Source organism: Acanthopagrus latus, chromosome 20 (genome assembly GCF_904848185.1).
Source record: "Acanthopagrus latus isolate v.2019 chromosome 20, fAcaLat1.1, whole genome shotgun sequence".
Taxonomy (NCBI): domain Eukaryota; kingdom Metazoa; phylum Chordata; class Actinopteri; order Spariformes; family Sparidae; genus Acanthopagrus; species Acanthopagrus latus.
Window position 1 is genome coordinate 21692749 of NC_051058.1, and position 27072 is coordinate 21719820.

The 27072-nt window shown below is 44.2% G+C and overlaps 1 protein-coding gene across 3 annotated transcripts; it reads right to left on the reverse strand.

The window, feature by feature from the left end:
- Positions 1–3829: 3829 nt before the first annotated feature.
- On the reverse strand, positions 3830–27072 carry cdc42ep4b (CDC42 effector protein (Rho GTPase binding) 4b). 3 transcript variants are annotated; one of them, XM_037081649.1, is made up of 2 exons: positions 26876–27072; positions 3830–8160 (listed from the first exon to the last, which is right to left on the reverse strand). In XM_037081649.1, the coding sequence occupies exon 2, from the start codon at positions 7988–7990 to the stop codon at positions 6980–6982; it is 1011 nt and encodes a 336-aa protein (XP_036937544.1). In that variant the 5' UTR covers positions 7991–8160; positions 26876–27072; the 3' UTR covers positions 3830–6979. The 3 variants fall into 3 exon arrangements, with proteins under 3 accessions (XP_036937544.1, XP_036937546.1, XP_036937545.1); XM_037081651.1 differs by lacking the exon at positions 26876–27072 and adding an exon at positions 20598–20645; XM_037081650.1 differs by lacking the exon at positions 26876–27072 and adding an exon at positions 20573–20631.

Genomic DNA, 27072 nt, shown 5'->3' on the forward strand with positions numbered 1-27072 from the left:
GAAGAGAAATCATGTTTTTCCACTTGTGAAAACAACAACAAAAAAAAAACTTTTCTTTCAGGAGACTCAGAAAAAATATAGACTTTGCTTCTCCTTTGATTTTGCCCCCCTTCCCCCCAAAAAAAGCAAAAACAGTCAAATGAAAAAAACAACTTCAGGAATGCCAACAAGAAAACTGGCACAAAGATTTGTTGCACATTGTGAGAATGTGTTTTCACAAAGACTCTCCAGGTCGTGGAGAGTTAATAACTATAACGAGGGCGTTACAGCTGACACAGGGATGTTCTGACTCACGCTGTAATCTCTGATGCTTTGAGAGCTTCATCACAGTAATCAGAAGATCAAACCAAAATACGAGGTTAGACGGGAAACAGCCTGGAAAGTCAACACAGTGTGGAGACATCAGACTGAAACCTGTTACGAGTTATTCTTGTTTCATGCCATCAGAACCACTGGCTCCATCTGCTGGTCAATGTCAAAACCAGCTCCTTTTTTTTAATGAGAGAAGATTTAAATGTAGTTTGTATGTCAAACAATCATCTTTAAGACTTTAATATTTAAGCCAAATGAAAATAAAATGCTTGTATTGTGTATTCACGGTAATGTAGGTCAGTGTCATGTTAATAGAAACCAACCAATTAACATTAACAAACTCCAAATTTATAAGATTTAAAATTAATATTCCCAAGATTCAGAATAAGAGTTGGAGAACAGGATTAGAAGACTTTAGAAACTGCAGCCGTACGATCTCGCTGGCCTCTACGAGCCACCAGACGTTATAACCTATAGCAGACGGAGAACAATCTAACAAGAGGTGTAAATATTCACAGACATTAATTTTCCAGCAGGAATAATTCATCTGGCAGGCCGTCCACATGTGGTGAGTCACCGCTCTGATCCTGCTGTTTGTCTTCCTCCACGCTGGAAACAAAAGAGGACACGTCACCGGAAGCACAATTTAAGAAAATCCTCTTAGCCGTGCGTGCAAAAAACCTTTTTGTGTGTGCGCCTTCTGCCATATTGTGTAAATGACAGTCTGTAAAGGGTGTAGGATATTAATGTTATTGGTGATTAGGGAAACATTTGGTGGATTCCGGCACATATTAAGAAGGAAACACTGGATTATGAAAAGGAACAAAAGTAACTGGAGCAATCTGACCAAATTCATCTACATTCTTTTGTTTTTACATTGAAGTTATATGTATGTATTTTGAATGTAAAACAAAAAAAAGACTTTTAAAAAAAAGTGCTAATGGGGATCTGAGGTGGCACACAACATTCACAGGAAAGGTTGTTTTAAATTTTCACTGTGTTTCATTTTTACATGACTGAAAACCCCTGAACAGTTTGTCCTGCAGACTGAGGGATCAGCTCGAGCGTCGTGTATTTGCAGAATGTCCCTTTTTCCCCCGACAGCAGCACAGAATGATGATCATGATGGTGGTGAAACGAAGGTAGTGTCTGAGAGAAAAGTGCGCTTGAGTTCTTTCATTCCTCTCCTCCCCTCGCTCATGTTGATGGAAAGTCAGGTGATGTTTTGTAGTCGGGGACTAGTTTTACAGTGTGACAACAACAAACATGAAATCATTCAGCTACATCATAAATCATACAGCGTGTCTGGAGTTATTCAGAGCTCCTGAAAAGATCCCAAACTGATGAACTTGAAAAGATGTTACTGACACTCTCGACCTGTGTTTGAGCTCCTGCATCAACTTCAGATGAGACGAGCGCTAAAGCTTTTAGCTCAGCAGCTGCGGTGACGGTTTCAGAGGCTGCTGTTAGCGTCTTTTCAAATCAGTGTGGGACCTCAGGGGCTTCTTGAGACTTGGATTACACCAGATGAGCTGCATGGAGTCATTTTATGATTTTCATCTACTTCAGATGTTTGGGAGAAGCTCTGAAAATGTTTTGTGGACCACTAAACCTCACCTCACTTTCTATTAAAGGGCAAAGAGAGTAAATAATGACAATATTTGCATTCTGGACGAACTCATCCTTTAATCTAACAAAGTAAACTGTTGTTTTTCATCAGAGCATAGTATTTATAGGTTTATAAATGATTTCATATGAGGATGACAAATCTGTGGACAGTGTTTCATCATGTTGGTTCAACAACATTTAGACAAAAGTGCCACTAGATGGCGGTGGCAGCACACTCATGAACAAGAGTTTTCCACAACTACTTTTTTGTTTTCTTGAGAAGTTGAGGTCATTTTTCTGGGTTGTGCACAAAAAAAAATAAATCTTTGGAGTCATTTGCAAAAAGCAGAAGGAAGAAATCAATTCATTTTAATACTAGAGCTTTAATAACTCTGCCAGACCTTCTGCCAGTTTTCATGGAGCCCCAAGGTCAGCTGGACCGCTTGTGCTTTGGCAGAGAAGTTGGGAGTATTCAGAAGTATTCAAATCTTCGTCGTATGAATAAAAAAAAAAAAAAACAGTTCTTACTCTAAAAGCACAAATGTCTCACCAGAAGAATGTGCTTTTTAGAAGCGAAAGCGCTCATTGTAGAAGAGAGCGGCTCGAGAAGCTGTCGGAGATTTAATCTGTAGCCGGCCGTGCATCAGCTGCTATCAGACGATTTGAATGTAAGATCTTAATATGTAAAGCTGTCACATAAAGACTGTGAAGGAAAACACAGTCGTAAAAGATTTAAAAAATCAAAGCGCAGGTGCCTCAGAATGAAACAGTACTCGAGTAAATGTTTAGTTACATGCAGCCGTTACTTTAAGTCACATATTTTGCCATCTTCTTCAGGTGTTCAGGAGAACGCTGCGAAGCTGCAGAAAGGTTTTTTTTGTGGACTACAAGACAACAGTATCTGCTGCCTACATTACCCACAATGCATCTTAGCCACTGAGTGACACTTACAGCTTTCTCTGGAGCCACAAAAGGCTTGAAACTACTTTTTTTTTAAACACATGCAGTAGAACTCCACCAAACTTAAAGACACAATGACGTGTGCAACATTGGCGGAGTCGACCTTTAACCGCCCATCTTCTGGTTTTATGTTTTCATGTCAGTACTCAACATCATATTATGTAAAGCTTTGTGAGTATAACGAGTATAATGATTAGACGATCCAAACACATGCAAATCTAAATGGAAATGGAGGATTTTTCTCCTCCTTCTGGTCTCTAAGTATCCGTGTTCTGATGGCCTGCTGTCTCGCAGCACTGTCCTTAACACACACAGCTGGCACGAGACACGTTTGGGTCGCAGCGTTGGCTCGGAACCAGCCAACGACTCTCTCGCGGGCGTCAAGTGTGGGAATAATGGAGATAATGCTGTTTGTCATCACACATCCAGATGGCCACGAGCTGCAGGAATTGGATTTAGGCTTGGAGAAAAAAAAAAACAAAAAAAACAAGAAAGATAAAAAGCTGTGATGTATTCCATCTGCACATGCTAATCTACTGTTCTCTTAAATATACAGGTACACGAGGTATGCACAAGTGTTTTCAGTATCTTTATGTTTTTACTAACTACGTTTTAAAGCCTGTTAAGATCAGCGTCAGGCCGCAGGGTGATAATTAGCCAACAAGACTCATCTTGCCCGTAATGCGGAATCTGGTCGACGAGGTTTTATCTTTCATTTCAGGCTTATTTATCTCCAATAATCCGCTCCAAAGTGGGTGTTTGTTCAACTGTGGATGGGGTCTGGAACTCTTTCAGCATTTTTCCCTCTGTAAAAAATTCTTGGGACTACTTGAAGGTCAGATTTCAGTGAGGCGTTTTCTGCCTATTTTGGAAGTGAACAAACTTGCCGAAAGAGCCCGACGATGGATTTATTAAAGAGATTAACACAAAAGAAGCAGCCGAGCCGTCGTCAAAGATTACCAGCTTTCTCTTTTTATTGAAAAATATAGCTGTTATTTCAAAGAAAGGGAAAGTGAGGAAGGTAAATATATTAATATACTGTAAAACCAGGATGAGGAATAGGAAAAAGAAAACAGTACATACTTGGCATAACACTACAGCCACTGAATAGAAAAAAAAAGAGAGAGAGAGAGAAAACTTTCTACAGCTGAACTTTGAGCCAGTCGCTTCTTTTTTCTTTTTCGCAGTCCTTATCGTTTGTTTTTTTTTTTGCCACTCGCAAAATCACTTCTGTCAGGGCACAGAGAAAACACTTTGAAGCAGACCTGAGGCTGAGAGTATTTTGCAAATTCCTTTTATAAAAGGTTTTTTTTTTTTTTTTTTTTTTTAAATTCTGGCCTACTTTGGAGTTTCCCGCAGAGAAAACACAACAAAATGCCAGAGAAGTTAAGACAATTACGAGAAAAGTATCGCAGTGTAATTTAGTATACTTTTCCATAATTCTCTAATTACCCTCTAAACAGTCTGGGTTGCCAGATTGGTGGAAGGTTTCTTTTAAATGTGTGCTTGCAAAATACGAAATGTGGCCACAGATGTGCAGCTTAGTGTTAAAGAAAACTGCCTCCCGCAAAACATTCTGCTGGTTCTCACGCCATGAACACGTCGTCACACTGCTGATAACACAGATCGTTCACTTTAATCATCGATGGCACAAATTATATTTACATTACTTGATGAAAAACAACAGCAGGTCCGGAGTGTTTTTGTTCTTCTTTTTTTTTTTTAAGTGATTGCAGCTTCCCCCCCAACGACAATCCACAAACCAGATTTCACAACCGATCAATCAAAGTAAAAAAAAAAAAATTTGGCCCGTTAACATTAAAATATGATCGAAGTCTGACTCAAATCATACTGCATCATCTATACATTAGGTAGAAAATAAACATCCTGCTAATATTACCCCATAATATGGTTAGAACGTACTTGGCAATTTCCCTCCAGATCGCTTTTTTCCCCATTTCAGAACTTCTCACAACCCGTTCACATGGTTCCAAAAAAAAAAAACAAAAAAATAAGACATCAAAATAACCCAAGGCAGAATGGCACAGCATCCTGATTCTATGTACACACCCCTGCATCAGCGCCACAACAGGAAACTCAAAAGCTTCCCGTTCGTCAAACGTGGCAATTAGTTTTCTAACACCAAAAAAAAAACAAAAAAAAAAAAAACAGTCGGACATTAATCACGGATCCCAGAGAGCGAGAGGAGCGCTCTCTCTGCCTTATTCATAACTGAAAGGGAACCTGGAGGAGCCGTCAACCGAGCGAAGCCGACAAAACACACAAAAAAGCCAACGAGATGGAGCCCCACCTGTCTGTCCCTGACCCTGCTGTTCCTGGAGCCCTTCCAGCTGGTTGGGGGCCAGTAAATCCAGCACACTTAATGAGTAGACTGGGAGAGGGCCAGATGATTGGTTGATTTAAACATCTGTTCCTACTGTGTGATTTGGGGCCGTGTGAGGAAGAGGTGAGTATTATCACTTGTGGGGCCGGTTCAGGAAACTATCCGCCGCTCTTGCCGCCCCGAGACATACGCGATGCCCGTCTTATAAAAGTAGCTGCGCTCTGATAACACTTTGTACATGTTCGAACACTCTTTCTCTTCCCTCAGAGACGAGCTCCAACACGTGTCAGGAGAGACGAGGCGTGTGTTGGGATAGCGCCACAGCTATTAATTTCATATAATCTTTTTTTTTTTTTTTTCCTACTGCAGCGGCTCCCTTTTCAAACCTAAAGTCTCTCTGCTGACCTGCTTATCCTGCAAACCTCAGCGATGACGTGGAACGACATGTGACGACACAGCAATGACACACAATTAGCCACATCACCACTTCTCCCTTGTTTTTGTTTTTTTTTTAAAAGACACAGAACACGTACAAAAGGCCTCTTCACATTTTCTCAAAACATAGCTCATTGTCAACCGATACAGCCTCACCACGACAGTGATAGCAGGAGCGATGTGACACAGACGACTCGATGTCGCTGCGAGTCCGATAGTTAAGTGCCGTGTAGCAAAAACTTCAACGGGATGAACTCGCTCGCTCGCTCTGTAGTACCATGCAGAAGTTTTTTTCAAAGGATCTCAAAACCCCCAAAATCAAAAAAAACTTTTTAAGACCAAACAGTGCACATTAAGAAAGATCCATCCCTTATGAAAATGAATGAATAAATACCACAGCTGTCTGCCAATTTCAAGAATCCAGACCTTGCCAAAGAGAGACTGCAGCAAAAATGATGCTAATGTAATGAGCCACCAAACCAGGCGCCAGACCCTCCAGATACTTTATGTACACAAAATAAAAGTAAGCATAAATCACCCCCGAAGTCAAATGTGAACAAAAGTAATAACTACTTTCTCTATTTAGTGTCGATGCCAAAAAACATTGTCGTTGGCAGAAGAAGCTCCAGGATCGCTCAGAGATTACAAAGCAATCTGAATTTCACTTCTGTTTTTTTTTGTTTTGTTTTTTTTCTTCTTTTTCTTCCCTCTTCCGTGTTCAGAATCTGTAGTGCACATCCACTCCATGTCCGTGACCTCACACGAGCTCCCCCATCGCACTCCAAATGTGATATTCATGTGATTGACAGCTGCGCTATGGTTCTCTAACCTCATGGTCACACGTTAATTCTTAAAAAAAAGGAAAAAAAAAATAAGAAAAGGAAAATCGAGTGCAGTGCTCATAACGAAAGGCTTGGTTGCTCTTCCTTCTTTGTTAACGCACCTCTGACGAGGACGTGACATGGGAACTAGTATTTCAAATTGGAGAATTTCCCAATGATAACGTGATCAGAGTTTGACGTTGCAAAAAAGAAAACTGTGCAACGTTTAAGAACCCAAACCTTCCCAGAGTCCCGCTTTGTGAGCTGTTTGCACTCAGCTCACATCTCCTCGCCACAGCACAGTGAATAAGGCTTAATTGGTTTTATTTATGATGTTGAACAAAGTGTACAGAGATTAGAGTGATCTACGAGAAGCTTAAATCAGATGTGGCCCTGCTGCTAACTCCCTCCCTCGCCATTCCCGGCTTGCGATAGCCTCCCAACGCCTCGGTCCTCTCCGATAGTGTTCCTCAAGACTGTTCACAGCAGCGACTCCAGTTTACACCCGAATCTCATCATCGTCATCGTCATCCATGAAGGTGAAATCTCTGTCGTCCTCCCCGCGCGGCGAACTGTACTTGGCACTGTCCGTGTCGCCGTCGTGGAGGTGGTACTGAGGCTTCTCCTCCATGGCTGAGCCGGAGCTGGACACAGAGCAGCTATCCATGTTGTGGTGGTTGTTCCTGGCGTGCAGCTCCGGGGTGTACGGATCCACCGCGGCCTTCTGCTGGTACATGCTGCGAGGTGGCCTCGCAGGGGCCCGCTCCTCCTCCACCTCGTCGTCTATGTGTGGGATGAGGGAGGGCGACGCGTGTCCCTCGCTGCCCTTCCCTTCTTCGTAGCCGAGGTCGTCTTCCTCCCAGCCTTTCTTTTCCATCACGCTCAAGATATCCCCGAGCATGGAGGGCCCCAAGTCAATGTGGAAGGACATCATCGACTCGGCGTGCTTCATTCCGCCCCCCTTTGGCATAGACGGAGGCAGATCTGTAAGTTCACCGAAATTGCGCTCGTCAAACTCTGCATCCAGTGTCGCCATCGCTGCTGCTGCTCCGTTCACCGGCCTGCTTTCGATCTCTGCCAGCCTTTTCATCGGACTTGAGGAGACGCTCTTTGGCAGCTGGTGTCCTCTGTTGGTGTCCTCGTCGTTAAGGTAAGGCAGGGATATGGCGTTTTTCACGTAGTTGGATGAGCCCCCGGAAGGCGCCATCATGTTGTACTCGTACTTGTCCCCCCGGTTTACTGACTGAGAGCGCTTGCTGCTTCTGAAGGTGCGGGACAGCAGCCCTGGTTTGGGGCCCGGGGAGCCCTGCTTGGTCTCCGGCTCCCTGGGAGGTTCCCCTGATCGGGTGCTAAGAAATGAAGTGTCCCCAAACGCGTCTCCTCCCCTGCCGACGTGCATGGTGTGGCGGAAGTCCCCCAACGGAGCGCTGATCATCTCCGCGGTCAGGTCGGCCCGAGACCGCCGCTTCGACTGGTTGGAGTTGTTCACCAGCTGCTTGAGAATAGGCATGTTGGCAGTCTCTTATTTATAATCCACACAAAAGAAATTTAACCAGGTTCTGTAGGAGTTCAGAAGAGATTCTTTCCAGAGTTCTTTGGAAATGTTGTCAAAGAAAGTATAATTCCAGGTGTTTAATGTGTGCAGCCATTCTGGTCGTCCAGCTCTGGTTTCATCTCAGCCTGCGAAGAAGAAGAATAGAGATCGTTAAAGCTCCATCAGCACTTATGTAAACTAAGCCAAGCTATGCACCTTGGCGGGCAATGTGGAAACATGCAATTAATTTAACAGACACCATTCTATTCAGATGGAAATGTGAAATAGCACTTTAAAACGCTTCTCTAAAGAGCTATGTCTATTCATTCCTCATCGCCCACTATCACATAACTCACTCGGTCCTGATCTGCATCGAGTACGGAAACTTTTTCTTGCCAGAGCCTCAAATTGAATCCTCACTTGAGTGGTTCTTCACTCGCAAAGTCTATGAGGAGGTTATGTAACGGTGAAGAAAAGCTTTCTGGTACAAAGTTCACCTTCACCTTACTTTAAAACACCCCGTGATGATAACCCCTGGTGAAGCTGACCACGGCAAAAAAGAAATTCCCATTCAAAATGTGTTGGCACAATTCTTCTGATACGTTTTCATGCTCTTCTATAAAAACCCTCTAATAGGCTGCTGTCGCATTCACTTTTTTTTTTTTTCCAAGTGGCTGCAGGGTCCGCTGTCACCGCTGCGCTTTAGTTCCCATTTAGGCCTCTGACTGTTACATAACCCGCAAGACACAGGATACTGGGTGCGCGAGCAGTTCAAGCTGGCAGGAATAAAAGAATGAAGGGAGGGAAAAAAAAAAGAAAAAAGAGTGAAGTGGAACAGCATTTTCTTCAGCACGACTTACGACTTACAGCGAAGCTCACAAAGTCATTCTGCTGCACTCTGTTCCAACCCTCCTATCGCCACCAGATAAAATGCTTCCACCACTGGCTCTTTGTGTTTTTCCCTCTCATTTTTTAGACTTTATCTCTTCGGCCTTGGAGGAGTCGTTTGAGCACCCCTCCACGGAATATTTTGTTCCGTCACCGAAAACACATCAATGGGCAGCTTTTCAATCAGCCCCGGTGATTGAAAAAGTCGCAGATTAAAAGGCTCTTTCATGAGGAAAGCCGTGAGGCGTCTCGATCGAGCGCAGGTCACGCTGATCTTGTACTTGCGCTGATTATCTTTGACTCAATAAGCTGATGATAAGGCTCATTCTTAGCACTTTAGGACCAAACTGTCTGTAAATCACCAGCGACTCCAGCCTTGAAACATGATCTTTACATCAAAAACCGGGCGGAGAAGCGGTTCAGAACACCCACTTGTGCGCTACATCCAGTCCAACAGCTCCATGTGTCGCTGACATTAACAAGGGTCTCGATTGTTTTAGCCAGACAGCGATCCCATCATCCTCAGTGTTTTCAAACCGGAGCTGAAGCCCACGCTCCAGGGTCTGTGCGCGCATCGCCATCGTGGATGAATGGAGGCTTCACTCAACAATATTCCAAAGCCAACGTCACCCATGAAAACATTTGCATCTCTGACAAGAACCCATTCAATTGGAAAGGCAACTGTAGCACTGGAGCGAACAGAGGGGGGGTTTGATGGATGATAAAAGGCTGGTGCTGTGGGGGTTTTTTTTCTCTCCTCTTTCAAAAGAGAGATCATCCCCGAAGAGAGCTGAACTCCATCCACTGCCAAGGTTTAATCGTCTATATTCAACAACTTCATTCAGGTTTTCCTGCAGTACTTCTGCTGCTAATGGGGGGGGAGACGCAGTGTCTCCACAACAAAAAAACAGGACGGCACAAAAGAAGGGCCAGACAAACAGCAAATGCATTAACAATGGGAGCTCTGAAAAGCTTATTTGCAAGTTCGCTTGTAAAAGCAATCTGAGTTGGAGTTCACACCCTCGTATGTGACGAATGGAATGGGCTCTCTGTTACGAAAGCTATTCAAACAGCAACTGGATGCCAAATTATAAGATTATTGCGCGGAGCAAACAAATGCCATGGAAGTCCCTCTGAGCTGACTCATGGTGGTTAGATTAAAGCAGAATGATCTATAATTAGCTAAAACCTCCTTTTATTGCTTCTTGCTTTGTGCGTTGGCCAGTTGCACAAAAAGGCTTCTGAATGTGTGACTGACCACTCGAGACAACTCATCGACTCATATGTTCCTCCCCGCTGCCCACAGTTTTGTATTTCTCTATGGCAACATCAGGCCACCGAGCTATAGCTTCCTGTCTCTAAGCCGGGGCCGGAGACACGGAGGAAGATTTTTTTTTTTTTTTCCTGTCCCCCTACATGGAGAGATCAGCTCATTCAGATGGATTAGCCCTTCCTGGTGACCACATGCAGGGCAATAAGACAATCGCCATAGTGCGACGGCTTGAAGGGGAATGCTTTTGATGTGCCTCGACATTCAACCTCTGCATAAAGTATGTCAGCGGGTGCTCAAATATCAAAAAGGTGCAAACCTCACACCTTAAGTCATTCAAGGAAATGGCCCATTTTATGTCTTTCGGGGCCCCTTCAGTGTTTGATGAGGAGTAGTTTCCAAACCCCCCCAAGGACCATCAAGACGCCATTATTGTGGTGCATGACAAAAGATGAAGTACGGCCTGCAGGCAGTCCCGTCATACTCAGTTCAAGCCTTTCAGCACTACTTAAAAAGATAAGTTATGAAGAATGGCGGTGTCATGTGCATTCTGCTGTTTCAGAATAACATCCCAGAGAGCGTTTTAAAGACCCGAAGAAGCACTTTAATGTCCCCCATATAAAACTGCAGCTGCGGTAAATGTTCTTTTAAAGACGGAGGGAAACCTTAATGTCTCTCTTGTTTTCTGTTGTTTTGGGGGAAATCTGTTCAGGTTTTCTCCAGTTGTTTCAGACTTTGGTTTATCAGCATTCTTCTTCCAAGAAGACCTGATGAGTGATTTTTGAGCTCCTTTTCTTTAATATTTGGAAAATGTATAGATTTACTCCACTGCAGAGCTGAAAACAGAACACGTTTTCTGTTTCAGTGGTTTCCAATCTACAGTCCCAACCTTTCAAACTTGTTCCCCGTACGTATATTCTCCATTTAGCCCCTTGCACAGAATGACTGACTGATTATCTTATCCGATGTTTTCCTTCCTTTATTCATTTCGGCGGGACGGGAGGTAAAGTAAGGATCAGACTGCATGTTCTTACTCATCCAGGGAGGATAATATATGACTGACTCTTAAATAAATGCAAGTAATAAAACACTCCAGTGTCTAGACAGATAGAAAAACATACGGCCATAGCTCTTGTGTTTGTTCATACATCGTGCAGAGGTCAACATGATGACCAGGGATTCCAGTCCGGCCTGTAAGGCTCGCTCCACACGCTCTCGTGGTTCAGCTGGGGGCAAAATTCCATCTCGGCCCGAGCAGAACAGAGCAGAACAGAACATACGACTGGGCCACAGCTGCCAGTACAAACACAGAACCATACACGTATAGCTGAACATGTTTGTGTTGGAGCTCTGAAAATGCCCCCAAGAGGTAATAAGTATTCTCCTGTTTGTTTTCAGTCGAGAACTACAGTCTGAGTCATCGTGCCAGCCGGTGACGAAGCCTTTATGTAACCGAGCACTCAAAGTGCCACATGACTCCAGCTCAAACTGAGGCGAGTGGTGACAGGGCCATGAATGATTAAGAGCATCTCATGTCGCTGGCAGACTGTGATGCGCGCAGAATGACATCATAACAACCGCCGCGCTCATCAGCGTTCAGTCTCGCTCTTGTAATCCCGAGGATCACAGGCGCCATACAGTCCTCAGCTCTCCCCACGCCACTTTCTCTCCTTCCACCCGGTGAACACAGAAAAAGAGGCTTTGGGGCTGCTTATCCAATCACAGCTCGACTGCTGCGGAGTGAACGCGGCAGCAGGCGCACACCTACTGCAGAAGGTTTATTTTTGACAGCATTTAAATTTTTTAAAGCGAGACAGAGCTGGAGGCTATCTCTTATTCACAAGGTGGAAGCATCCACGTAAGAGTTACATGGAGTCAGGTAAAGGGCAATTACACAACAACTACAGAGCCACGACTACTGTCTGACTGGTTACCTTGATCTCTGTAGAATATGACATCAAGTTTATGTATGGATGACGTGTTTTTGTTTTCACCTTCCAAAGCTGGTAGTCTCACTTCGTGATTTTAATTAAAAAGAAGTGCATTTATACATAAAACTCTTGCCTAGTCTGGCCCTGAGTGAGCACACAGTAGAGCTGTAACTTAATTCATTTAATTGGCAATTCATTTCTAGGGTAATCGATTTGTTGTTTGGCCTATAAAATGTCCAAGAACGGGGAAAAAAGTCGCTCAGTGTTTCCTCAAATGAAAAAAAAATGAGAGGCAGAAGTGTTGAAACATCAGGAAATGTTTTAAAAAGTTCTAGTGATGTTATGTTTAGTCACATTCTTCCTTCCTCTCTGTTGTATCACCTGTTACAGTGACAGGTGACCAACTCAAACACAGTGTGTTTAAAATGACGTGTTTCTCTCGGTTTAAACACTGTTGGAAACATTTGGGATAATGTGAGAAGACAACTGAAAATATATAACAAATCCAGTCGACATTTTAATGCAGAACTGTTGTACATCGTATATTAAATCCTCTGTTGTCCATTTACTGATATGATGTTGAACTCGGAGGCCCTGCTGTCAGAGCAGTAAAGAAACTCTGCGCTTTGTGTAACCTTGAACTAGCCAGAATCTGCTCCATTGTTCAACCCTATTGTCGGCAACATTGACATGCAAATTAATATATACGAGTCAGCCTGCGCCGTCCACGACAGCGCTAATCAATTCATCAATGGAGCGGCGTGTTAAGAATGGAAAAGTTCTGCACTGTGACAAAAGAAGGTCGGCAAACTTCATCTGGCCCTACTTTGTGAGGCCCGGCACCTCCAGCCCGAACATCTGATTCCCACGGGGGGAAGAGGAGGCCGGCGATAACAAAAGCCCTGAAATAACAACGAGAACCGGCCCGTCCATCAGCAGCATCTGCACTCAACTCACTATGTATTTGCTCTGGATGTATAATATATATAATCTATAAATGTACTTACACTTAAATACTTCTGTGAGCATTCAAGCGCAGAAACTGTTGCATGATTAATACAAAACTATCACTATTAAAGATGCAAAAAATCGAGGGAATGACTAAACCTCATTGACTATGTATGAGTGTGATCCGGCCTCGCACCGCAGAGCTGCAGCCTTGGTGTGAGCTCATTAGCAGCGCCTCCAATCTCACTGTGCTTTTTTTTTTTTTTTTCCACGTGCCTTAAAAAAGTTCCCTCCAGTCACACGTCTTCTTATTGTCCTCGACTCACCGCACAGATACCAAATAATGAAATAACGCTGTTCATACTGCGGACAGACTCGGCCTTCACTTCGCACCAACAAAACCCGAGGAGCGAACCAGAGGGAGCGCTTGAGAAAAATATGCTGTAAACTATCCTTTTGTTCTTCTGTAGCAGAAGGAACACGTTCTTCTGGTTTGACTTCATATCTGGTAACCAAACCCGAGGCTAACACCGTGTGACAAATGGCCAAAATATCTCTAACAGACAGAAGAAAGGGCTACCAGCCATGTGTCGAGGAACATACCTGTTCCACACAGGTGTAACGCTCCCACTGTAAACACATCCAACACGTGTGAACACACCTGCACGTCTCTGTAGTTACCATTCAACACTTATAAGAACAGCACTGCTGCTCCCGACCTGATGCAACTAAACAGAAACAAATTAGGATGAAAAATACCCGACAGGCCGAAAACACGACTGGAACGACTGAAAACGACGCAGCATTTAAAAAATGTCCACGGGCCTCGACAGCTGCCTAACGTCCCATTACAGCCATCATGGACAGCTTTGTTGTGTTTGTTAATTTATCATTAAAGCTAATTAAAAATGGATTGTGGTGGTTTTTTTTGACCAGTTGTGGCCCCGCGGAGCATGATTAGCGTTTGTTGTTATGTGTTGCACCAGAGCAGCATTCAAAGAAGAGGGGAGAGAAGAGAAGACGGCAAACAGATTGGAAATCATCAAGCGAATAAGTCGAGGTCCACTAATGCCACGGTTCAAAGCAACACTCTGACACCCCGTGGCGTTTGTCTTCAGTGGAAAAGGGAACAGTCAGCATTCATTTCACATCAGATGACTCTGCCGTAGCCACAGGTATTCATCAACTGCAGCTCCGATCAGCTGTGATGAAAACACGACAGACAGATGGACGCGCTAATTTTGCGGCTGCGGTGAGCGTCGGAGAGAAGGATGTTGGCGGGTAAATACTTTTTACGACCGTTTTCCATTCACACAGCACTTCTTCAGTCAGTGCTGAGTTCAAATGACATGATGAAGTAGAGGATATAAGAATAAGTAACGGGCTTCCTGTCACTGGCCTACATGTCAGTGATGACTCGCACCGCAGCGACTTCCATCATCAGCTACTGATTAAGACCTTTTATATGAAGTGTTGATATCATCTGGATTCAGTGTGATGAGATAAATGAGTCGCTGTGAGACAACAGAAGAAAAACAGAAACGTGTCAACTGGAAACAGGAGTGGAGTCAATCGCCTAGTCCTCTGACGGTGTCACTCGTGGCATTACTCGCTCTTTCCAGCGTCTCCGACCACAAATAACAGCCCTCCTCAGTCGAGTCTATAATCATAAATTATATATTAATATGTGGTTGTATCCAAGGGTGAAGATATGAGTTCCTCTTGAGCAAAAAATGTCTTTTGTGTGCCTTTGAAAATGCCTCATGCACTATAACTGTGTTCAACATGTGTATAGGCCTTAAGGATGAACAGGAAGGATGAATGTAAACAACCTCTGGGCCTTAACGAGCTTAATTGTCTGTGTTTACGGACGTAACACACACAACACAGGGATGCTATTAAATTCAACTCTGCACCCTTAAGTGTTGAGATGATGCTGGAAAAATAACATCACGTCCTCGATGAAGATACAGCAGCTGAAAGAAAACTGAAGAGGTCGGACTTTGACAGAGGTGAACGGTTCTGATCACCCTGAAATGTTGAGGTCTGTATCACCTTAACACCGAAACATCTAGTGTCAAATGACTCAGCAGCAGTCCAACAAAAAGGCAAACTGAATGGGAAAGAACCCAATCACCTCTTCTAAAGGGGGTTCAACTGTAAAACACATGTACTGTATAATGCTTCAATAAACACACCTCCTTAAGTGACAAAGTCAAACAACTTGGTGGGAAAACATCAACACGACTGCCGCCCAGGAACTACAAGCCCTCTGTGTGTGTGTGTGTGTGTGTGTGTGTGTGTGTGTGTGTGTGTGTGTGTGTGTAAACTGCAGTGCATCAGCCTCCAGGGCCTCGATGCCACACAGGCAGAAACAAACCACAGGAGGATTAAGGGCAGCGTGTTCGACGTGAGCAAATAAAACCAGCATGCCTGAACCGGCCCGCCGCGCTGAGTGACAGGAGCTCAGGACAGCCGACGCCACACCTCCGTCCACCCAACGCAAACACAAAGCGACCTCCCACCGCCTCCTCCTCCCACCTGGCCTCCAAAAAAATCCATCTTCCATCACCGTTGCCGCGTTGCACGAGCTCCCGAGCTTCCGAGCACACCCAGCAACACAGTCACCACGTGGTTCTTTTAATCTTTTCAAATCCTGATATCTAGAAGCCGAGGACGGGGCTTTCAAATGATTTCTCTGTTTCCAGAGTTTCGCTCCTGCACAATCTGACTAAAGCGTTTAGTCAGACGCAGGGTGGGCTGCCACGCTGCGCTCCAGCCAGAGAGGGAAACAAACCAAACAGATACATAATGAACACATTTCTTAATTATAGAATAAGGAAATACGCAAAAAAACAAAAAAACAAAAAACAAAAACGAGCCCTCCTGAGAGTTCGTCTTGTGGAAAAAATCTCTCCTCTTCTCGATGCATGAATAATATCCGGAGATTAAAAATGTAAAGGGGGCACAGCATTTCCCACGTGAAGCAACAAGGCCTCGGGGACTTTCACAGAATGAAGGGAAGGCACAGATGGAGGCACTGAAGAGAAACCCACCCTCAAAGAGGCGGTGGAGGGTGTCACCACATTGGATTCACTCAGTCATGCCAGCACAGCGACAGACGTTCTTTCACCGTGTCCTGCATGAAATGTACCCAAACCCTCATTACGCCCACAGTGGAGGGACTGTGCTGTACTGTGTGTGTGAGGGCGCGCACACGAGAGTACACGTCTAATTAATCACTGAAATCCGCCCCATCAGTCTGCTGACAAATAGACAGCATTCAGGCCGAGTACCAGAGGGCAGGATCCGAGCCAAAGCAACCGTCCAACGAGCTGCTTTGGACGACGAAACAAAGCAGAATTTCTTCTGAGGACTGAAGAGGGAACACAAACTGCTCTGTAGCAGCAGGGGGACGCCAATGTCACAATTGGCTCGCAGTACAGTTAACAAGTTCAAATAGTTTACTGGCCATATTTGGTTGCTGCCTCTCCACAGACAGAGAAGAGGGTCAGAAGCTCTAACAAGTTGCTCTGAATGAGACTTCAGGGGAAACAACATAGACGCAAAAAAATCCTGAGAAATATAAACCAGCGTGACGATCTCCAGCCTCCGCAAAAAAACAGGACAAACACACACACACACACACACGCTCACAATCACATGTACAAAGTTCGGTGAAATCAGCAGGAGGCTTCACAGTGAGACTGGAAGATAAGTGACCGTCCGCTGCACTGTGTCAACTTCTCAACGGCTCCGGGCCTTTTTTTTTTTTTTTTTTATCAGCGGCTTCCCAACTGAAGGCAACCACACACGAGGCCTCGAGCACCGAGCCTCAACTGACAAGACGAGTTAATAAACCCCCATGGTGTGTTAGCTTTAATGACACAAGATGGCAAACAACAAAAGCCTGCGCTGACAAGTGAGAAAACAAAGGGGTGCACACACACGGGCCACTCCAGGCTGATAACGGCAATTCACAACCGTTTTCCCAGAAAGCGGGACAGAGACAGAGACCGGAGCTCGTAAACAACACTGTTAACGTAGCTGTGTCCTCGCTTGATTTATGTACATGAACTGTGATTAGGTTCAGTTCTGCTGCGAGCAAGCAAGCGTGTGTGTGTGTGTGTGTGTGTGTGTAAGATCCTGAAGTGACTCTTCAGGAATGTCCAGCTAAGCACACGAGGACTGATTTCATTACAGCAGCTCAGCTCACTGAGACGGCGATACGTCTCATGTCAGAGTAGAAATGACACAACCGGAGCTGCAACTGATGGTTGTTTTCAGTGTCGATTAATCCATCGACTGTTTTCTCAATTATTGATTAGTTGTTGTTTTTTGGAAAAAATGTTTCCTGATGCCCACGATGAGGCGCTCAGCTAGCTTGTTTTGTCCACAACCAAAAGATATCCAGTTCACGTTCATAGAAACGTAATTATTCACAATTAAGAAACTAGAATTTTTTGACAAATTAATCGACAAACTAATCGATTAATCATTGCAGCTCTAGGTGCTACAAGTTGATAAATAACTTTAGATAGTCAAGTAATAACATGACATTCTCCGTCCTCGTCTTCTAAAATGAAAGGACGGAGGACTGAATATTTGTTGGATTCTCGGTCCAACAAAACAAGTTATGTGAAGATGTCGCTTTGAGCTCTCGCAACTTGCAGTAAATAGTTCTCGCCATTCTTTGAGCGTGAGATGAATCGAGAAAACATCAGTAAACAAGACGAACATTAGCTGTAGCCCCTACAAAATAAAACACCAAAGGCAGACGACATCAGACAACATGAAAAGCCACAACTTAACATCAGACGGTACATCACACAGATCTGTTGGCCAGATGATAAAAGTGCCAAAGAGTGAGAGCTTTACAGGAATCAACACCTGATTATGTCAGGAAAGCCTCTGAAGGCGTCGTCAGCGTCGTCTCTCTGCTTTGGTTTGATACTTTGATTTAGTAATGAAGCAACAAACTTTGATTTCCTGGAAAACTTTCCTAACAGGATTCACACAGCAGTTTGTTTACAGGGACTTCAGTGTTGTGCTGGAAGTTGGTCGTCAGTTTATTTTGGGCGGACTCCATCTAGAAGCTAACGTTAGCTACTGTTGCTCTTTGTTGGTGGAAACGAAAGAGACACGCCGAAAATCTGACACTTAAAACTTCATAAACAACTTAAACAAACCGTCTACAGGTCAATGAAACAGTAATTAATACATGTTAATTGCTAAGAACATCGTTACATGAGGCCTCTGAAAGTTCTTTCAAGACGCCTACACCAAAAGATTTCCAGACTTATCATCATTTTTAAAACTGACAGTCACTTTGTGTATCTCACCAGATGGTAACTTTGACTGTATGTTTTGATGAGAGGATTCATTTAATTTCAAATGTTAAACAATTTAAACATCACCATTTCTTCTTCCCTGTACTGTATTTGGTGCATCTTAATGAAAAAGTTCAGTACACCGGGGCAAAAAATGACAAACAGCAATTTAAGTTAAGTATTTTCCAAACTTTCAAGACTTTGCATGAATACATACACACACTAACAGCCTGTCATGACTGTGTTTACATGCGCATGAATGCACTCAAACTCCCATGACAGGGTTCAAGGGTCAACGAGGAGAGCTGGCCTCTGTTTGCTGACACACAAACATGCGGCGCGCACACACACCCTGTTGGTTCCCAAATGGCATACAATTTCTCCGTAACTAAGGAACCAGCAGTGTCACATGAAGTACAAAGCAGGAGAAAGAACAACAAAAAACAAAGGAGAACAGAGGAAGACGGGAACCAAACCCTTTCGACACGCCCAAACCACACGCACGTACCGAAAAAAAAAGGAAAATAAAAGCACGCAGGACGAGGCTCAGAGGTGACCCACACGAAGGACACCTACTATTTACAGTGATTCACATTCAGTTAATACAAAGGCCCGAGATGCTTATCTATCAAGGTATTGTGACTTTTCACCACATTCCTTTCACGGCGCGAGATTGCTGACCTGGAAATGTCCTCTGGGGGCTCGGAGCAGGAAGATGTGTGAGGCTTTTATTCGGAGGGGAAACCGACAGACTCTCACAGGACCATCAGACAACCGCGATAAGAGCCCACAATAGTTCATGTGACCGTTCCTATCTCCCGAACGAGCTTTCCCAGCATGAATTTGTCATCTAGTGGGCACAGAGGTGACCACAGCTACGCCAACAGTCCCCCCCTTTGTCTTTTCAGTGTACGCTTGAGAGGGAAACCACCTGTTTCTGTGTCCAAACAGGGCCGTGAAACAATGAGGACTCACTGGACTGTAAACAGGCCAAAGCCCGGCCCGGAGCGGCCATCTGCACCACCAACAGCCCTGAGTGTGTTTTCAGCGGACGAGCCGGTCAACATATATACTGCTCAACTGTGACCCGTCTGCTAAAAGCAATACCGTGTCAGCGGCTGAGAGTGGAGGAGGGAAACTTAACGCAGCTCATATGTGGTTAATGTTTAACTGTGAAGAGAAGGCGGCATTAGTGCTGCTACAGACAGCAGAGCTGATAGAGCCGGGGCTGCACTCGGATGGCGGGTTTTGATAGAAATGGACGACAAAGAAACGAGCACGTCTGCAGAGTTTCTTATCGCACCGTTTCATTTATACAGTTTAGCTGATAAAACCAGTTACACACACACGGCAACCATCGCTTTATCAGATGCAATGAAAATTAATTACATGGGACGACAAACTAAGGCGAAATTTTCATGGTTTAGTAAAAAGTACCGTTCTATGCTAAAGGGTGAGCTGAGGGATTTGTCATCCTGGGTCATCAGACATGATTTTGTTCATATTTTATGACCACTGGTTATGATAATGTTTTATCACATGCAGGGTTTCCAGGGTGCAACTGTTTTGGTTGCACATGCGCCAAACAATCTGTCAAGTGTGATACAAATGTTCATTAATAGCACTGGTACACCCGACATTCAACACGTCTGACTGAAAAATTAACATACATGTTAGTGAGCACCAGCCGGCGTGTGTGTGTGTGAACAAATAATCAGCCTATAAACATATCTTTGCCTTTTTTTTTGGCTTAAGGTTTAAAATGTCCGCCTGGGGCCCTGAGATAGGGGGTTTCTAGCTTGAACAACTCTGATAAGAACAAGTTTGATCAGGGCGACTTTCTAACAGCTTTCCACAAAACTTTAAATTTAAAAAGGGGCCCTCCACCAATATGAAACATTAAAAGGTCCAGTGTGTAGGATTCGAGGGATTTATGGGCAGAACTGGAATATAATATGCATACATGTTTAGAATGAGAAAAAATTTATCGGGTCAAGCTCATTTTCAATGGGAGTGCTACGGGCACTTTTACAATAGCATCAAAATCTCCATTTTTAAAACAGTAAGAAGTCTCGACACAACATGAAACTGTGCTGGTAGCATCACCAGGGTCTCTACACATGAACACCAGCATTGAGAACATTGTTTGTGTACACAGAGTTACTAAAAAGAAAGTTTTTGAACAACTCACGTTAGCAGCAGCTTGTTCCACTCACCGTCGTCATGGCAGCCGAGACGTGTCGATCACAGAATGTGACGTAACCTGGAGGACAGTTCAGGTGGAACGCTCCTAAAGCTTAGTTCCATTTAACTGAGCGGATAATTTGTTGTTTTGTCATTAGTGAAAAACAATATTGACCTCTAAGTTGAAAAAGGAGCCTCATATAAGAAACAATACTAAAATCAAAAGCTGGAAAAGTCACGTGAGATCTGGTGTGGATAGTTGTTGCTGGAAGACAGTAGTTCCACCTGAACTGTCCTCCAGGTTACGTCACATTCTGAGATCGACGCGTCTCGGCTGCCATGACGACGGCGAGCAGAACAAGCTGCTGCTAACGTGAGTTGTTCAAAAACTTTCCTCTTAGTAACTCTGTGTACAACAATGTTCTCAGTGCTGGTGTTCATGTGTAGAGACCCTGGTGATGCTACCAGCAAAGTTTCATGTTGTGTTGAGACTTCTTACTGTTTTAAAAATGGAGATTTTGATGCTATCGCTAAAGTGCCCCTTGCAATGACAAAATGATCTTGACCTGAAAACGAAAATATGGTAAATCCTAAAAGTGCCTCTTTCGTTGTAATTATGCTTTTACATGAATGTTTGACTCATATACATTTGCAAAAAAGCCTAAGTTGCATTTTGATGAGAGTTTCACTTTCAGCTTGGGGTATAAAACCTTGTAACAGAAGCTGTGGGTGTTCAGGTTATAACACATGAACATCAATCAGGTAGGGACGGACTGCAAGTCAAAATATCTCTGTGGCACCGAGTTGGATTATTGTTTTCTTGTAGTGTCTTGCAAATCCCTCAAACACATGGAAGAGCAACACGGTGGAGTACTGCATTAACAAAACTCATCTGAAACACAGAATAGGGTCCACTGGATCCCTGCAGCTGTAGGAGGCTGCAGATCTTTATGGGTCATTCTTTCCAAAATCTCGCCTTCCAAAATCTCTACAACAGAGGTGGAAACTTTACAGACTTAACTACGAGAATTAGACCTGGGTTTGCCTGATTTAAGGCAGTGCCACTGATGGACCTCATGGGAAAGTCAAAATCTAAAAGGTGTGACACAAAGATGCTTGTGTGATCACGTAAAAGGAATCAAAGAGGATTCCAGAGGATGTGAGTAGGACAGGTGTGCCAGCCGACGATGAATGATGCTGTTCTGTGGTGTCCTTGTTCATAATAGAAACCACAGAGGATGTTCTGAATCTTTGGCAACCTAAGAACAACCCGCCAAGCCGCCACAGAGCTGCCTTCAACTCAGACACAATAATCATCTGAACTGGTTTTACAGCTTCAAGAAATAAAACAGGTGTCGCAAAAAGGGATGCCAGCGCGCTACAGTGACACAGTAAATGTCTGACAGCATTATTACATAAAGTTATTCTGAGGTACATGTTTGGGAATCAGTGTTGTTGTTGGTGTTTCTACTGAGAAGTGAAACGTCTCCTGCCAGGAGGAGAATTCCAGTCCAACTGGTTATTTTTCCACCACAATGACGGTAAACAACACAGATGCAGATCTGAGCGATTTGAGAAGCAGGTGCGTCCCGCAGCTTCTTCTCCTGAGAACCGCTGGGAAATATTGTTGTGGACTGGGACGGTGAAGGGCCCGTGGTGTCACTGTGCCAGAACCAGCTAGGCCTGAACTTTGAAGGTTGATAGATTTTCAGGGGGGTGGCTTGACCTTAAACAGCTGACACCTTATTGACCTCAACATTCAAACTGTGCGGCTCCAGAATAACCATTTCAAATAGATTTACCATTTGACCTTTGACCTTGAAGCTTCAGTTGACTAAATCAGCGCGTTCCCAAGAGACTGCGAGATGATTAACAGGATAGGATAACAACGAAAACATCCCTCGTCTACATCAAATTATGTTTCCTTCAAATCTGCGCTTCCTCTGATGGATTACTGCATAATTTTGTTCTATAAAAAAAACCTTTTCAAACAAAACACGGAGGAGAAAATCACTCCGTGTCGCTTGTTTTTCAGGGACAACGCGCCACAAAGGTTGAGAACCGCACGACTAAATGATGGCTTTTTCACAGGCAAACCTCTGTTTTTCATACGCAGATTTGAAGGACATCTGGCCAATTTATTTCTCTGGTTGGAAGGTTCAGAGTTAAACACACTCTGAGGCTGACGCAACGTTGGATTTGTGCTTCCACATTAAGGCCCGTTTATAGAGATTACTCCGGCGTCCTCGGCACAATTTCTCCTCAAAGTTCAAAGGCCTGGCTGCTTTCTTTGCAGGCGGGGTGAATCCTGTAATTGTCTGAGACAAAACAACTCTCCTCGGGGAGTTCAACATAAGCCTCAGTGCTTTCCAGTATCAGCAGCTGAAGAAAAAAAAAAAAAAACTGCACCTCCTTCACTTCTGAAGAGATTAATACTTCAGAGAAATTGGGAGGCTTCCACGGCTTTGGGACCATGAAGTTCCACTCCAATAATGTAATAAAAGTGATATTTTCCTGCTATATTGTCGACTTAAAACTGACCTCTGCTCCGGGCGAATTGCCACAAATCCGAAGACACCGCAATCGTTCTTTTTGCCCCGAAAAAATCCTGCAGAAGACCAAAATGTCAAGTAATTCTCCCATCATTCCCCGTGGGTCTCCTGTGGAGCATGGGATAAAGGTGGGTGGATTACCGAGGCCACAAACGGTTTATACTGGCATCTCTTAAGCCCTGGGAAGCAACAAGAATGCAATATACTGTTCGTTATCGCGTCTGCCTCCAGCGAAACAGAGTAAATCTTCTCAACAAGTTTATATCCCATACATTAAACCCTCACGCGTGATAGACCCCAGATGCACGTCGATAAAATACCGACTCCGAGCTGATTCACAAGCAAATTAGTTGCCTTCCACTTTAACTGACTGCATGTGAAACAGCCAGAAGTGAGTGTTTCCATGAGAAACAGAGTGCAAATGAGTCAAACTGCCTCGCCCCAACCCCCCTCCGCCTCCCGCACGCCCTCCCTCCAGCATAAAGCTGTAATGACCTCAGCGCAGTCAGAGTCGGGCAGGTAGCCAGCTTCCTCACTACGCAGCAGCAGCAGCAGAATCCTCCAGAGCAACTACTGAAATAGCCCTCCGCTGCAAAAAAAGGCCCAGTCAGAGATGACACACATGCTCCCCTCCCCTCTGACTCTGCAGCGAACACACACAATAGATCCTGATGGAGAGATATCTGCCTGGCAGCTCTGGAGGAGACGTACAATGGTGGAGCTGAAAGGCTTGAAGTGGGATGTGTAATAATGCACCACGCTTGTGTCTGGAAAAGACGCAGCATGGAAAAGAGGATGCTGGGAGAAAAAAGAAAAAGAAAAAAAGGTGGCGTGACGATGATCGGGCAGAGGCCGACCTTGGCCTAAATCTCTCCTGACTTCGACTTGAAGGAGTACATTTGCAGCATTTTTTCTTTTTCACGATCTGACATCTCCGTGTTGTTGCTGCTCCTACAACATAATTAATATCGCTCCAGGACAGGGTTGGACGAGCTCGTGAAAGAATAATACTGTCATCTATTAATCACAGTCATTTTCTCAAAGTTGAAATGCCCTGAAGACACAACCAGACCTGGAAACAGCCAACGAGTTTCCACATTTTCCACTAAAACACACTGTGATCTATAAAAATCAAAGACAAATCTTGATTAGCTCATTCACCTCTACTCGAGGACCATCACTGCGACTGACCAATCACACCTTTGTAATGACATCACAGCAATAAAGATCCCAAAACAATCATTATTTTCCTCATTCTGTCCAGCAGCGCCTGTATTCACGCTGTGTCTGAACTCACTGTCGCTTTAAGCCCTGCCCTCCAAAATAAAAGCCCCAGTCAGCTCTGATTGGTCAGCTCCAACACGCCTGAGCAGACATCAACCACCTATCAGCCCTGCCGGTGTTTCTTGCGACCATCGCTGTGCGAGGGGGGCGTGGCTTTATATTTGTGACATCACAACTATACGGAAGTCATGCCGGCTTGTTCAAAGGCAAATTTTCTGAATACAGGCTGTGTGTGTTTCTTTTTCTGATGCTTTCACGGTATTTCTTTGGCTCCAGGACCTGCTTTATAAACAATTTAAAAAAGACAAGAAACCTAATTTTTGAGCAATATGGAACCTTTAAGATCTGAAAGAAAGACTGAAAAATTCACATATTGGGGAAGTTAGCCTGTCTAACATTTGATAAACTTTGTGAAAGGATCCATTTGAACCCAAATATGATCTTTTCCTCAAAACTAACCAACTGTGACAAGGGACTGAAGGAAAAACTGAAAATAAATAAGTAACCTAAGTATGAAAATAACAAGCTCCACTGAACCCTTCCAACCAGCATGTCCTGCTCCTTTTGAGGACTCTGTAACATTTTAATCAGTCACTGTGACGATCCTGGAGAAACATTAATTATGATGTTGTGGGAACAACACCAGATAAACCGCCGGGTAAACGGTCCATCGAGCAAAACTGACAAATACAGTTTTATGGCTTGTTGTCAGGGTGTGGGCGTGTTTGTGTGTCAGAGCTGAGGAGGAGGAGGGTCAGAGGTCAACAGACGTACAATGACAACACCAAAGCAAAGCCCATTAGTCAATATGTCCTCCTACTTTTGTGCGGACCGGCGGTTTAACAAGACACGAAGGGTCGATGGCTGCCGATGAGCGAGGAGTAATGAAACCGAAGTTATAAAAAGGGCCTGCAGACTTTACGGTCAGTGCAGTTAAAGTCAAGCACACACTTAAGAGGCTCCAATCAGAGGCATGATGGACGAGGCCGGGGCAGGTACACAGCCACGGTGGCAAAACCCAGGAGCACGTTACCTGGTTCATCAGGCGCGAGAGGTGAGCGCCAGGTCCGTCATCACCAACAGGAACGCCTCGCTAACGACGCGGAGGAAGGTGGACGAATCCTGGGAGAGCGAGGGATGAAGGGAAAAGTGGCCGTGCGGTTTGTTGAGCTCTTGGTGGAAATCCCAGAGTTTGTTTTTTTTTTTTTTCTTTCTCTCTCTGTGTTTTGGGCTCCCGCAGCAGAAACAGTATTAATGTTACGTAACTCTGAGCCGGAGAGAACCGATGCTTATAAGTCCATCTGCCTGCTCTGATTAAACCATGTGCGCTCCCGCCGCTGAGAATAAGTTATTTAGGACGCTTATTTGAGGCTCTCCAACCTAGTTTCCCAGTATCGAGTATCTAGAAAGTTATTAGTGATTTCTAGTCCGGATGTGAGCGGACGTGTGATCGACTCTCATCGTTATTCAACCCATTTAATGACGTCTCTCATCAGATTAATGTGGATTTGGCTTCTGAAGCAGACGAAAGTGTAGTTTTATAATCGATTACAGAAAGACACCTCGCAAAAATAAAGTCCTCTCTTGTCATTAACACAGTGCTTCTGTATGTAGGCATCTCCTGACTGTTAAAGGTGCATGACGCAGTTTTGGTTTCAATCGATTCGTATGCCTCAACAAACCATATAAACAACCTCTCTTTGTTTCCACCACTGGATAAACAAACAGAGAGGACAACACAATCCCATCCTGTTTTACTTTGTTTACATGTGGCGGACCCTGCCACCCTCTTCTGAGAACAGCTTGTTTATCCAGTATTTGAAAAAAATACTGTATTATTACCTCATTAATATTGTAAATATTGCAATTCTGAGTATGTATCTGTGAATTTTATCCAAAAACTACCTTTAATTTTTGAATGTTTTGAACTAAAATTCCTTCATATTGCACCTTTAATGGCTCCTTTCATCAACTTAATGTGGGTTTTTGGCCTCTAAAACAGGCGACTGTGCAGCTTCAGAATCGATCAGACTGAGATTTTTTGCTCTTTGGCAAAATAAAGTGATCCGATCAGACGAGCAGCACTGATTAAATTCAGCATCCACTGACTTTATAAGAAGTTTGAAGAGTTTTGTACATCTGAAAACTGAAACAAAGAAAACTTTATCAAAGCAAATCACAAGTTTAACTCTAATTACATGCTCTTTAAAGCTGAAGTGGTGACTTTCCCTCGTGTTTTCTGGCGTTTGTCTTCTTCTTCTGGTGTTAACTGAGGACAGACAGAAGGCTCGGTCCTGACCCTCCATAAGGACACAGCCGGGCGCTGATTGTCCACAGGCCAGATTTGACATTCAAATGAGATGCAGATTTCACACCGTTTGCTCGACACACACACACACACACACACACACACACACACACACACAGATTCAGTGGAAAGTGTGATCCAACAGCACATGGAGGAGACGTGTTACCTTTCTGTTTGTCCCGAGCGATCAGGAAGTTCCAGTTTATATTCCAGTGCGCAGGAGGAGGACAGCAGGAGTCTCTGCGTCTCTACATTCACTTTAGGTTCCTCGGCAGGAGAGTTACGGCAGGACGGTCCCGTCTGCGCTGCTGCTCCAGTGTCCGTTTACCTCGCATCTGTGTGGCGCACAAAGCGGCCCTCCTC